This window comes from Panthera uncia (assembly GCF_023721935.1).
Source record: "Panthera uncia isolate 11264 chromosome C1 unlocalized genomic scaffold, Puncia_PCG_1.0 HiC_scaffold_4, whole genome shotgun sequence".
Classification (NCBI taxonomy): Eukaryota; Metazoa; Chordata; class Mammalia; order Carnivora; family Felidae; genus Panthera; species Panthera uncia.
Window position 1 is genome coordinate 92,605,803 of NW_026057585.1, and position 13,559 is coordinate 92,619,361.

At 55.7% G+C, this 13,559-nt stretch overlaps 1 protein-coding gene and 1 non-coding gene across 3 annotated transcripts in view; both read left to right on the plus strand.

Annotated features, from left to right (window-relative positions):
* PADI2 (peptidyl arginine deiminase 2) overlaps positions 1-13,559 on the plus strand; it is a 43,839-nt gene that overhangs the window by 7,938 nt on the left and 22,342 nt on the right. Inside the window, exons 1-4 of one of the 2 annotated variants that reach the window (XM_049617973.1) lie at positions 3,276-3,444; positions 5,110-5,293; positions 6,227-6,299; positions 12,044-12,105. In XM_049617973.1, the coding sequence (XP_049473930.1) occupies positions 5,258-5,293; positions 6,227-6,299; positions 12,044-12,105 (171 nt within the window). In that variant the 5' untranslated portion in view covers positions 3,276-3,444; positions 5,110-5,257. Of the gene's footprint in view, positions 1-3,275; positions 3,445-5,109; positions 5,294-6,226; positions 6,300-12,043; positions 12,106-13,559 lie in introns of those variants that run through there. The other variant, XM_049617972.1, reaches the window with a different exon arrangement.
* On the plus strand, positions 51-183 carry LOC125913819 (small nucleolar RNA SNORA72). The gene has a single exon (XR_007455111.1). It is a non-coding gene; the product is annotated as a small nucleolar RNA SNORA72 (small nucleolar RNA).

A 13,559-nucleotide genomic window follows, 5' to 3' on the forward strand; every position in this document is an offset into this window, starting at 1 on the left:
GTGCTGCCGGGAATCCTCTGCTCGTCTTCCTCCTCTCCATGTCCAATTCGTTGCTTCTCAAACTGTGGGAGCTTGTTAGAAAGGCAGTCTCCAGGCTACACGTTCGCCGTATTAAGACCACGCGTGTGTCCCCAGACCCCTGTCCCGTCCCTAGTCCTGGTTTTGCAAATGCTGGTGACGTACCCCAGGGATGCCTCTTAGGTGGGAAGGGTCTGTGATCCTAGGTCTCCCATTCACCTCGAGAAATGATAGCACCTTTGCTGTAATAACTTTTGAAGATAACCGTTGTTTGTTTGCCACTAAATGAACAACGAAACGAAGAAAAGACACGGGGCACCCGAGCGGCTCAGTCGGTTGAGCGTTGGACTTCGGCTCAGATCCTGGTCTCACAGTCTATGAGTTCAAGCCCCACATCCAGCTCTCTGCCGGCAGCTTAGAGCCTGGAGCCTGTTTCAGATCCTGTGTCTCTCTCTCTCTGCCCCTCCCCTGCTGACGTTCTCCCTCTCTCTCAAAAATGAATAAGCATTAAACAAAGTTTTTTAAAAAGAAAAGACATGCAGTTTCATTCCCCAACGTGTATGCGTAGCACATCATCATGTTGGACACTTTAAATATGCACAATTATATTTGTCAGTTGTTCCTCCATAAATTTGGGGGGGGAAGAAATGCAGTGTTTTTTTAAGTTTACTTATTTATTTTGAGAGCGCGAGAGAGAGCACAAGCAGGGCGGAGGGTGGGCAGAGAGAGGGAGAAGATTCCAAGCAGGCTGCATGCTGTCAGTGCAGAGCCCAACGTGGGGCTCGAGCTCATGAACCGTGAGATCGTGACCTGATCGTGGCCGCCCCCAATTTCCCCACTCGGTCCCTCGATACTATCCTGGGCCCCTCCCTGCCTTCTCCAGGGACAATCAAGGTGCCCACAGCCCCTGGTTCTCGGGTTTCTGGGGGATGAGCTCTGAGAGGTTGGTTCTTTCTGGGGAGGGAGGCAGCCAACAGGATCTCCAGGGGACAATGGGTGCCTTTGTTGCTTCTGCCAGAGCCGCTCCAAGAATAGCTGTTTGCTCAGCTCAGAGCAGGGCTGGTGCTGGGGTAGGAGGGAATGGGGCCCTGGAGCTCCAATGCCAGCCAGGGCCAGGCGTTAACCCCCTGAGCCTCTGGGGCCTCCTCCAGTTTCTCACTGGCCCCGAGGAACGAAGGTGGCAGAAAGCATCACTTAGAGCAGCCGTTGTCAAAGTCGGGTCCTAAAACTCATCCTGCCCTGTGAGTTTGTAAAGCAATTTTTTCTAAACTGTATGCAGAAACCCAACGTATAAAACCAGATGAAATCATAGTGGCTGTGCGTAAAGGGAAGTGGGGACCCAGCCGAGAGACCCCCAGCTTTTCAGTGCCTCCCTCCTCACCCCTGGGTGCAGGGCCTACGCTCCCCCAGTGCCAGCCACCTCCCGCTGGTGCCATGCTCCCATTTTCCATTGGGTGAAACAGAGGAAAAGTGTGTTGCCCAAAGCCATCCAGCAAGTTGATGGTCAAAGCTGGGACTTGGGCCAGAGGAATATTTTCCTGACCTGAGACCACAATTGCCCAGACTTGTGATTTTTTTCCCCCACACTGTATTCTACCTGTAGTACTGTTAACATTTTTCTTTACATCAACTCACATTTTATAACTTTATCTTATTTTAATTTTTTTCAGTTTATTTCTTTATTTTGAGAGAGAGAGAGAGAGCTTGAGCAGGGAAGGGGCAGAGAGAGAGAGGGGATGAACCTGATGCGGGGCTCGAACTCACAAATTATGAGATCATGACCTGAGCTGAGATCAAAAGTCGGATGTTCAACTGACTGAGCCACCCAGGCGCCCCTAACTTTAAGTGGCGATCTTGCAGGGCATCTGGCTGGCTCAGTGGGTAGGGCATGTGACTCTCCATCACGAGGTCTTGGAGCCTATTTTAAAAAATAAGTAAATAGGGGCTCCTGGGTGGCTCAATCAGTTACGTGTCTGACTCTTGGTTTTGGCTCAGGTCATGATCTCACGGGAGTCCGAACCCCGAGTTGAGCTCTGTGCTGAGAGCTCAGGGTCTGCTTGAGATTCTCTCTCTCCCTCTCTCTCTCCCTGCCCCTCCCCCACTTGCACTCTCTCTCTCTCTCTCTCTCTCTCTCTCTCTCGATCAAAATAAACTTAAAAAAATTTAATAAAAATAAATAAATGGAGAACTTATGTTATTACCATAAATGGCAATCCTTTATCAATTGCCATGAAAAGATAACGCTTTTTTTTAATTTTTTTTCTTAACATTTATTTATTATTGAGAGACAGAGAGAGACAGAGCATGAGCAAGGGAGGGGCAGAGAGAGGAGGAGACACAGAGTCGGAAGCAGGCTCCAGGTCCTGAGCTGTCAGCACAGAGTCCGACGCGGGGCTCGAACTCACGGACCGTGAGATCATGCCCTGAGCCGAAGTAGGACGCTCAACGGACTGAGCCACCCGGGCGCCCCGAAAAGATAACACTTTTAATAAATACATAAATCTTTTCAATTGTGCATCCTTGTGCCACCTCACAGCGTCTTACGCGCGTGCCCTTTGGGCGATGCCGCCTGGCACTTCTAGAAGGCTCACCTCTGTCCTGCTCAGCTCCACCCTCTTTGCTGGGGGGTGTGTGATGTCCCCAGCCCTACGCTGGTCTCTGCAGGAGGCGGGGCGCCCCTGAAGCCCTCGGGGGCTTGCCATCCAGAGAACAGGTACCCCGTGGCAACACCCTGAGACAAAACTCAGTCCCTGCCCTGTGACGGATGACGGACAAAGCCCGAGGGACAGGAGGCGTGGGTGGGTGTCTTCTGGGTGGGCAGATGGACACGCAGAAGGTGCAAGGAACACGCCCAAGCCTCCCTCGGCAGCTCAGTGGCAAAATTGGGCTCAGGCCCACGTGTCAAGCAAGTGGACCCCCAATCCGGGTTTTTGCTGAGACTCTGCTTCTCCCAACCATGAGTGTGGACAGAGGACAGCAGCCCACCGCCAACAAGCGTCCAGCCTCAGATCAGCTCAGTGACCCCGAGATGGGCTCAGAAGTTCAGAAGGGGGCAGTCGGACAAGAAACAGCGTGGCCCTGGAGCTTTTTCAGGCTCCTTTCCCAGCCCCGGGCATGGACGGCCAGACCCTGACCCGCGCTCTCCTGCAGTGCCCCGGACCAGTGGTCTTGGCCAGCGGCCCCTGCAGTCCGTGGCCTGGCTCAGAGACACCCTGCCTGGCGGCCTCTACAGACTCACTCGCAACCTTGGTCACCCCAGGGCACTGCCGGGCGTCTAAGCCAGTGGCTCCCTAGACCCGTGTAGCTCTGGAGCAGCATCGCCAACAGGTCCCCGAAACAGTAGACACGCAGGTGGCTCAGTCGTGAAGCATCTGACTTGGGCTCAGGTCGTGCTCTCACGGTTCGTGAGTTCGAGCCCCGCTTCGGGTAAGCCCTGCTGCTCTCTCTCTCTCCCCCTCTCTCTCTGCACCTCCTGGGATTCTCTCTCTGCCCCTTGCGCACTTGTGCCCTCCCTCTCTCAGAAAGAAAGAAAAGAAAAGAAAGGAAGGAAATGGTAGAAATGCAAAGTCTCAGGCCCCACTCCAGAGCGTCTGAATCTGAAACTCTGAGGAGGGCCCGGCGATCGTCATTTAGACAAGTGTTCCGGGTGATGCTGCTGAGCTTTGAGAACCTCTGCCCTAAACCTCTCACCCAGCCTCTGGCCGCTGCTCACCTCTGCAGCTGCCCCGGCCGGACCTCCGCTCTGCCAGCCAGACGCTCCAGGGAGAGGATCCGCAAATCTCCAGCCTTAAAAGAAAAACCCTGAGGATTTAGACCGCACCCTCTGGTGATTCTGATGCCCAGCGGTAGTGGAGAACGGCTCAGGAACCGGGAGTGCCGGGCCCTCGGGACGGCAGATGTGCCTTCAAAGCTGACACTTACCTCTATGTCTTAGTCCCAAAGCCCAGGGGAATCCCACCTAAATCCCTCTGAGCCCTCTTCAGACTGGGCGCTGGCTTTAGCAAAACTGTCCTCCCCGGACACCTTCCTCCCCCAGTCTCCCTGTCCTTCCTGTGGCCTCCCCTTAAACCAGTGTCTCAGGCAGTAACAAAATACCGCGGGTTGGCGGGCTTGAAAACAGCCAACTCTTTCTCCCAGCCCTGGAGGCCGGAAGTCTGAGATCAGGGGCCGGCGTGGTCGGGTTGGGGTGGGAATGCTTCCTGGCGGGCGGGTAGCCGCTCTCTGGCTGTGGCCTTCCTCGGTGCGTGGGAGAAAGATCTCTCTTCCCCTTCTCGTAAGGCGGCCAACCCTATCAGACAGGACCTCGTGCGCATGACCTCATGTCACTTTAATTATCTTCTAAAAGCCCTGTCTTCAAACGCAGTCATGTTGGGGAGCAGGGCTCCAACATGTGTATCTGTGGGGGGACACAAATGTGCCTAGATCAAACCAGATCAAACCAGTTCGCTTCCTGCCCTGAAATCTTAATGGCTTTTCAAGAATTCCAAATGTACCACCGTTTCATAGAAGGCCGCCCCAGAGCCCCTAGGAATGACTGTGAGAGGGGAAGTTCCAAGCCGGGAAAGAAAGTCACGGCGGGAGGGGCCTTTGTGACAGAGCCAACCCACCCCTGCCCTTTGAGGACCCAAGTTCCAGGCTCCTTCCCTGGACAGACCCCGCACTTGGGCGCCTGCCGCTTTGAGGCCTTTCCACCAAGTTCCGCCTGTAGCTCAGACACGGGAAGGGGGGCGGGCCCTGCCTTTGGAGCAAGTTCATTCCTTGGTCCAGGCCTCTGGGCCTGGACCCGTAAGGTACCACACGGGTGCCCTTCGGAAGCCATGAGGAAGCCATTAAGAATTCAGAGCCACAGGCCCCACCCTCGAACATTCTGACTCAGTGGGTACGAGACGGGCCCAAGGAATCTGTATTTTAACCGAGGGCCCTCCTCACAACCAGGTGATTGTAGTGCAGCGGGGTCCTTTGAGGGGGCCCCAGACCCGATCCCCCAGAAGGGCCCTTGCCACCTGGCCCCCCAGGAGTTTTTTCTTGGAGCCCCTTGTCCCACCTGTCCGGAGATCGCCTCCTCCAACCCGCTCTCCTCTCTCCCTCCAGTGCGGCCCCCGCCGAGGCCCAGACCTTCAGCCTGAAGCACTCAGAGCGCGTGCGGGTAGAGGTGGTGCGTGACGGGCAGGCCGAGGAGGTGGCCGCCAACGGCAAACAGCGCTGGCTTCTGTCGCCCAGCACCACGCTGCGGGTCACGATGAGCCAGGCGAGCACCAAGGCCAGCAGCGACAAGGTACCGCGGCTGGGGAGGTGCTCCGAGGGCGGCGGGAACGAGGGGCCCAGCTAGACCGCGCGATCCCAGCGCACAGCGAGTGGGAACCACACCCCCCCCTTTTGCCCGATGTCTAGTTGCCACGGTGAAAGAGCGAAAAGAAAGAGGTGGGCCTAATTTTCGCAGTGCGTGGCCCTTAACACCGTAGAGGACAGTCTTAGGAGTTTGACCTGATACCAGCATAAAAGACAAACTAAGGAGCTGGCTCACGTTCTTTGTCGTACCAAGTCTGTATCGCACGGCGCATGTCAAATCAGATTTGCCACGTTTATGTGCTCGGTACCCACGTGTGGCTGGTGGCTCCTGTTTTGGAAGCTCCGTGCCAGACGGCCGAGTGATGATTTCGTGGAAGGTTAAGGCTGTCGGCTGCCGAGTGATCTATTAGAATCCGTGGAAGGTACGCCCCGCAACGTCCTCGGTCTCAGCGCGGTCTAAATGGGGCGCTGAGTGCCCCTGGGTGATTTGCCCGGAGCTGAGACCAGATGTCTCGTCGCTGGGTCCTTTGATTATGAGCTTTGCCATGTGCCCCACGGCAGTGATGGCTCTGGGCGGTATTCAAAGCAAACAACCTCAGTCCCGAGCCCTGGTTGCTTAGCAGAAGCTAGTCATACACCACGGTAGACCCAGCAGAATGGACCGGGGCACACAGGTAAGCAGTCAGCACCCCGGATGCCCTCTGAGAGGAGGGGAGGCCCCTGTCCGGTTGGATAATTGGACAGAAGCAGCCCCGCAACCCAGGAATGCTTCCTGGAGGAGACGGTTTGCATGTTAGGGGAGAACTGGCCTGACCGGCCGTGAGGTATGAGTCAGGGAAGGCGGTCCCTGCAGACCTTGCTGCCTGTGATCTGTGATCTCTGCTCTTCTCTCCCTCCCGGTGCGCCCCTCCCTGCCAAGGTCACCGTCAACTACTACGAGGAGGAGGGGAGCATGCCCATTGACCAGGCTGGGCTCTTCCTCACGGCCATCGGTAAGTTGGTGGGGCTGTGGCCCGCGTGCCTTTGCTCCCCAGGGGCACCTGGCCTGTTTTCAGTGCCGCGGACCTGGCACTCGGAGCTTCCTCTGAATAATGCGGGCCCGAGAAGGGATGCACAGGTACCCAGTCCCTTCCGTACTGGGTTGGGGGGTGTCCTGCAGAAGGAGGCAGGCCCTGGCCCGCCAGCAACTCACCCCAGTGTTGGCATTCCCAGCCCAGGCTCTGTGGGCCACCGAGAAGAAAGAGCAAAGTCTGTTCCTCCCTTGCCTCTCCCCTGCAGCCTGCAGAAGAGTCGGCCTCTCACAGTGAGGGAAATGGCCTCTCTACAAAGTCTGCTCTGTTCCTGATAATCCCAGCTACCCCCCGGCCCTCCCTGGACCCAGCCGTGGAAACAGAGATGCCTGGGTCCTTAACTCGCCTAGTCCAAGCCCTTCATTTGGCATTTGGCACAGCAAGGCCCGGAGAGGTTAGGGAACTTGTTCAAAGTCACGCCGCAACTCCACAGCAGGTTGAGTCCGGAGCTCAGGACTATTCCCCTCCCAGGGCCTTCCCATCTGCACAGCACTCCCCTGCCCGGGTGCCAGGGCACATGGGGTGCGGTCTTCTCCAGTCCTTCAGGTCGGCTTCTTCTGCAGTTGAGGTGTTCCACATACACGTGTATATGCTTTTTCAGGGAGGATATTTCAGGGGGTCATTCTGTCTGTCCAGCCTTAATGTAGCATTGACAGAGTTGCCACATGGCAGGGGGCGAGAACCACCAGTTACTGAGAGTCAACTCTGTGCTGAGCGCTTTAAAACCAGTAATAATGTCTTCCATTTCTTCAACACCCACTCTGTGTCCCGGCCTGTGCTGGGTGCTTTGAGGAGGAGAAGGAGAGACTCCTGAGCTTTATTGAGCACCTACAGTGTGCCAGGCTCCAATCCTAGACGTTTTACTGTCACGATTGCCATCTACTCTCCTAGCTGTCCCAAGGATCGACGGGGGGGGGGGGGGGGGGTCTCAGAACTGCCCCCAGAAAACAATTCATTCCCGCGTCAGGGCCGCCTCCTCCAGCCGTGTGCCGTTAGCCACCAAAATGGGCTCAACAGCAGCGCTCCCCTGCTTCTCACCTTTTCCCCCGTGGGTTCTTTTGCTGGTTACCCTGACCCGCTTTCTGCACCTCATGAGGGAGAGCCCAGCCTTGGGGTGGGGTCCTCAGGACGCCCTCCGCGGGGCCTTGGGAGACAGGCGCCAACGCCTCCCCCGTTGCAGGAGGGAGCCAGCAGGTGTATGCACGTGAGGATGTCTCAGATGACCGGCCCTGAGGAAACCTAATCCCACAGAGACAGGGACACTGGTGACAAAGCAGGAAGGGCAGCGGCCAGAGGCCCGTCCAACGGGGGTGGTCCCAGAGGGCTGACCATGCCATTAGCGAGACTTCTGCCAAAGCGAGGCACACAGAACAGATGGCAATGCCCCGTGAGGAGGCAGGACTGGACCCCCCTCTCCACAAAAAGACCCTGAAGCTTGTTTGCAGAGGGAGCAGCAGGGCCGAGACCCCAGAACATACTAACTATGCTTCCAGATAGTTTAGATTCCACGGGCCAGTAAAATTGTGGTTTACTCCAGTAATAAGCCTGACCATTAAAATTGTTGTTTAATGTTTATTTACTTGAGAGAGAGTGACAGAGCATGAGCAGGGAAGGGTCAGAGACAGAGGGAGACACAGAATCCGAAGCGGGCTCCAGGCTCCGAGCTGTCAGCACAGGGCCCGAGGTGGGGCTCGCACTCATGAACCATGAGATCATGACCTGAGTCAAAGTCAGATGCTTAGCCGACCGAACCACCCGGGCGCCCCCATTGAACCCTAGTTCTGCCCTGAGCCCACGCTGAGCAGAGACAGCCCTGGCTGCGGAGTAGACAGAGATAAGTCTAAGTTCTGGCCCTGCCCCTTCAGCCACATAGGGACCGTCACCCCTCTGAGCCTCAGGGCCCTCCTCTTCACGGCGCATGCTTGCGCTGTGCTCATGGCGACCCGATGGGATGCTGTGTGCAAAGACAGCTCAGTCAGGACTTTTTCTTTTCTCCCTTCTGCTTGGGGGTAGCCACATTTCCCCTCTGCCTGAGCAAAGTTGGAAGATCCTTATTGCCCCTCAGTCTTCCTCCTGGGATTTGGAAATAAACCCATGGTGCCCTCGGCCAAACCGGGTCTCGGTTCCCAGTCCCGCCAAGGACTTGCCGTGTGACCTTACCAAGGAGCCTACCCCTCTAGACCTCACTTTTTCCCAGCTGTGAAATGAAGCCTTTGGGCCCTGCGGTCCCCGAGGGCCTCCGAGACTCCAGGTACAGCTGATTTGCAAAGCCCCCCCCACCCCCGTTAAGGGGAATGGGGGTGGGGGATGGGCTCCTCTTTGTTGCTATCCTGGCAACAGGAGCACGACACGAGCCCTGAGAATTTTTAGCATCAACCTAAGGATCTCACTCCTTGTACCCCTTCCCCAGAGTCTAGGATGATTGCCCTAGTTGGCTGTGGGGGAGAAAGTCCTTCTTCCCCACCACACCCCAAGCTGCCCAGTTACGTAAGAAGGCCAGGCACCCTGCCACTGTCCATGGGGGCCGGCGGCCTCTGCCAAGATGCTCAGGCCTCTGTGTCAAGCCTCCGTGTCTTGATTCTCGGGGCAGACTACCTTGAACCCAATCCCAGTGACATTTCCCATAAATCTGCCCCACACCCCAGAGGCCACCTGACACCTCAGGGCTATTCTGGGGAGCTGAGGTAGGATTCAGAGCCTCTGGGAAATGTCGTCTGGAGCCTAGATGCCCCGAAACAGATGTCCTCTCCTCTCCTCCCTCCACCCCCTCCCCCCCGCCCCCCAGGGAAGACAGAGCTATCCCAAGAGGGCAGAGCTCTGGGAGGGTCATGAGAGCCCTATTCTCTGTCCCTACAAGGATCATCCCGTCAGAATCTAGTTAAACTGAACTTTGGAGGAAGCTTTGAAGGGGGAGAAGTCCTCGGTTGGGCCGCGGGTCATAAGAGGGCCCAATTAGGTAATGCCTGAATATCCTAACAGGAAGTCAATGAAACGTGTCTGAAGTTAACAAATCGAGGGAAAGCAACAGAGCATGTTACTTAGCACCATGGAGATTGCCTCAGGCAGGTGAGGGGATGGGATGGACAGGAAACTTATTTTTCTTTAGGAGCTGTTTGGTGCTATTTGATATTTTTTTTTTTTTTTTTGCATTATGTGCAAATATTATATCGATAAAATGTTTTAACTTAAGGAATTCATCATGAGGTAGAACACAATTAAGTGCTTCGTAATTTCTCTCCTGTGATCCGCTGCTCTCGTGGACCCACCACTGCCATGGCAGGGCGCCACCTTGACCCAGAGACAAAAGCCACAGGGGTGCCAGGGTGGGGATGTGGCCAGCCCCTCTGGGAATGACCTTAAGGGGAGCAAATCTCCCCTTGAAGGCGGACTTGGGTTTCAGAAACAGCCCAAGGTGGAGATCAGCCTGAGACAGTGCAGGAAACAGGCCAAGGCCAGGGGTCTGGAGTCAGAGGCCCACCTGGGATGCCTGGCTCTGCACTCTCTGGGGACATCATGGTCACTTCCCTGCTGGGTGCCTCGGTTTCCTCATCTGTGTGGTGAGGGTGGCAGGGCGAGTGATAACTCCTCCCTGCATGGCAAGTTCTCTGCCTCTGGCAAGGGGAACTGCGCACACAGGAGAGATTGTTACCTTGAAAAGCAAAGAAAGGGATTCCTTAAGGAGCCCGGGTCTGTTGCTGGTTCTCGGGGGTGGAGCTTCGGGAAGCCAACCTCGCGGAGAGGCCGCATTGACTGGGGAGTGTCCAGCTGGAACGTTCATGAAGGTCTGGGAGCCAAAATCAATACTGCTTTTCCATCTGAGACTTCAGTCGCTTAACAGCAGCTGGGGGCACCCCCCTTCACCACTTTGTCCCCAGCATCCTTACCCTGCACCAGCCTCCAGGTTATCAGCCCCGTCTGCTGACAGGTGACACCTCTGAGGTTGGGTTTGCTCACCTGTACAACGGCAACAATAATATTTATCTCATAGGACCGGCGATTCCAGGGCAGGCACTATGCCCTGAATGCCCACTGCTGGGTCCCCATGCCTGGTATAGTGCCTGGAAATAGTAGATGACCAACAGTGATTGGCTGAGCAGATGGTCGATGGGAGAAGCTTACCTAATCATGCCCTATGGCACCTGGCATCCCTAGGGAGGCAGAGGTTGGGACCCTGGGGTGCTGCCTCTCCCAACGAAAGAGTACCCTAAAAGCTTCCCCTGCCCTGCCTCCTCCTAGACCCAGAAAAGCCACATTCAGGGAATCGGGCTATGGGCAAAGGGAAGACTTGAGTGTAATCCCCAGGGTGAGCCATCTCTGGAATGGTGACATCAGTGCCCTTCCTGTGCCAGGACCCTCCTTCCCACCCGAGCCAGGGAGAGAGCCTGCCTGCCAAGGGGACAGACCAGGAATGCATTCATTCCCACCCAACTCCTGCCCTCTGTCCAAGTCATGCTCAGCGTGAGGCCAAGCCCACGGGGCAGTTCTGGGACCTGGACTAGCTTGTCCCATTGTGTGACATCCCCATCACCTTGGGACAAGCTCCCCTGCCCCTCCCTGTTAGTCTATAACTCAGGGGCCATTTGGCAATATCTGGGGACGCTTTCATTGCTGAAATTGGGGGGTGTTACTGGCATCCAGCAGGTAGAGGCCAGAGATGCTGTTAAACATCCTCCAGTGCACAGGACAGTCCCCACAACAAAGCATCCAGCTCGAAATGTCAGCAGTGCCTACTGTTGCAATTAGTACACCTCCTCCGACGAGGAAGGGCCCCATTTTGCAGGTAAAGAACCTAAGGCTCAGAGAGGCTGTCTAACCTGCCCAAAGTCACACAGCTCGTAAGCAGAAAAGCAGGGTTCAAACCTAGCACTCTCTTGACACTAAATCTTGAGCTCATTTCACTGCCCCACACAGTTTCTGTGACACCTGTCCCCGGGACAGGCCTAAGGTCACCAAAGGCCCCTTCCCCAAAAGAAAGAATAAACAGGGACCTCACCCTGGATCTTCTATCTGACAGCCTGGCTTCTCGGGCACCCTGAGATCCAGAGGGGTTGGAGACCTAGTTTCCCACCCACAGTAAAACCCTGGGGGGAGGTGGGCGTTCTAGAAGAGATCACATACAAATGCACCACCTGTGTGTGCACCATCAGGACAGAAGACTGGGAAAGGCAGTCAGGAAACCCTATGAAAGTTTTTCAACTTTTTTTTAATGTTTATTTATTTTTGAGACGGAGAGAGACAGAGCATGGGCAGGGGAGGGGCAGAGAGAGAGAGAGGGAGACACAGAATCCGAAGCAGGCTCCAGGCTCCGAGCTGTCAGCACGGAGCCAGACTCACAGCTCGAACTCACAGACCGTGAGATCATGACCTGAGCCGAAGTCCGACACTCAACCGACTGAGCCACTCAGGCACCCTCCCTGTGAAAGTTTTGTAAAATGTGAGCTTCAGATCTGACCAAACACAGTGTGTGTCCCAGGTCTGCTAATGCGACCTGTTCACACAGGGCACACAATTTGGCCCCTCTGAGCCAAGGCTCCTAGACCTGTAGAGTGAGGTTCATCCCGCCCACCCCCCAGAACTGCCTGCGGAACAGTGAAGTATTGGGAGATCCCTGGCCTACCTCACCCTGTCCGGCAGGCTCAACAACTCACCCATGTGTCTGTCCCCAGAGATCTCCCTGGATGTGGACGCAGACCGGGACGGCGTGGTGGAGAAGAACAACCCAAGAAAGGTACCTAGTTACCGGGGCAGACGGGGCTGGCATGGGCGGGGGGGGGCCTGGGGGCAGAGCCCCAGGATGGACCCCGTAGTTCTCCCAGCAGACACAGACAGCTCCCCTTTTACAGAGGAGGAGACTGAGGCCCATCACAGGCTCCCGCACACGGCACACCCGTGGCAGAGCTCACGGGGGAGCCGGGCTCCGTTCCCACCCCCCCCCACAGGATGGGACACTAGTTTGTGGAAATAATGACCGTCCTGCCCCAGAGAAAGTGCTGCCAAAGCATTTGCTCTCATTATTTCCACCCCCCCTTTTTTTTTAATTTTAAAACTGAACGAGGGGGACTGTCAGGAGGAAAGATTGCATTAATCGTTCTCAGTTCAAGTCATATATTTTTTCTCACTTTAGAGGAGAGAGCAAGTGGGGGGAGGGAGGCAGAGGGAAAGAGAGAGAGAGAGAGAGAGAGAGAATCCCAAGCAGGCTCCACTCTTAGCCCAGAGCCCAACGCAAGGGCTTGATCCCAAGACCCTGGGATCATGACCTAAGCTGAAATCAAGAGTGGGATGCTCGACCAACTGAGCCATCCAGGCGCCCGTGCATGTTATTTTTCATGGTGCACACACAACGCCTCTCTTGTTCTACTCATTCATTCATTCATTCATCATTCATTTATTCTCTTTTATCCTGCATTCCACACTCCCATTCTGCTCCCCCGCAAAGGGCCATTTTAACGGGCTCAAGGTGTTTCTTTCTGTTCTCATGATTCTTTTTTTCCTTTTTAAATTTTCTTTATTTATTTTGAGAGAGACAGAGACAGCACGAGGGGGGGAGATGCAGACCGAGGGAGAGAGAGGCTCCACACTGTCAGTGCAGAGCCTGATGTGGGGCCTCGAACCCACAAACCACGAGATCATGACCCGAGCTGAGGCCGAGAGTTAGACGCTTAACTGACGGAGCCACCCAGGCGCCCCTGTGTTCTCATGATTCTCGTAGAACGCACAGTGTGGTTCGTGCGCGTGTATGTTTTAACTCGTGTCGAGAGCCTTGTGCTGTCCATTTCATGCTGCTTTTCTCCTTTGCCCTCAAGCCAGTTGTTCAGCTCCACTGGTTTCGCCCTGCGTATATCCAGGCGGTTTGCTCCTACCTATTTTCCATTTCCTGGCCTACGTCACCGATATTTTTGCCAGGGGCATATGTTACTTTCATATGCCAGTTCATCCCCAGAGAGGACGTGTACGGTGCCCTCAGCGTAGACCCAGGGCAGATGCTCAGGGCTGGAGAATCAGAAGGGCCTCCAGGAAGAACGGATGGCCGTGCCACAACCAGGAGGAGGAGTGGGGTTGGCCAGGTTAGGGGGACACAGGAGCACGCAGTGAGCACAGCGACACGTAAGGGCACAGGCCTGAGAGCTGGGGGAGCAGAGCGAGCGAGGGGGAAGGTGGAGGGGGGCCGAAGGAGAGCCGGCA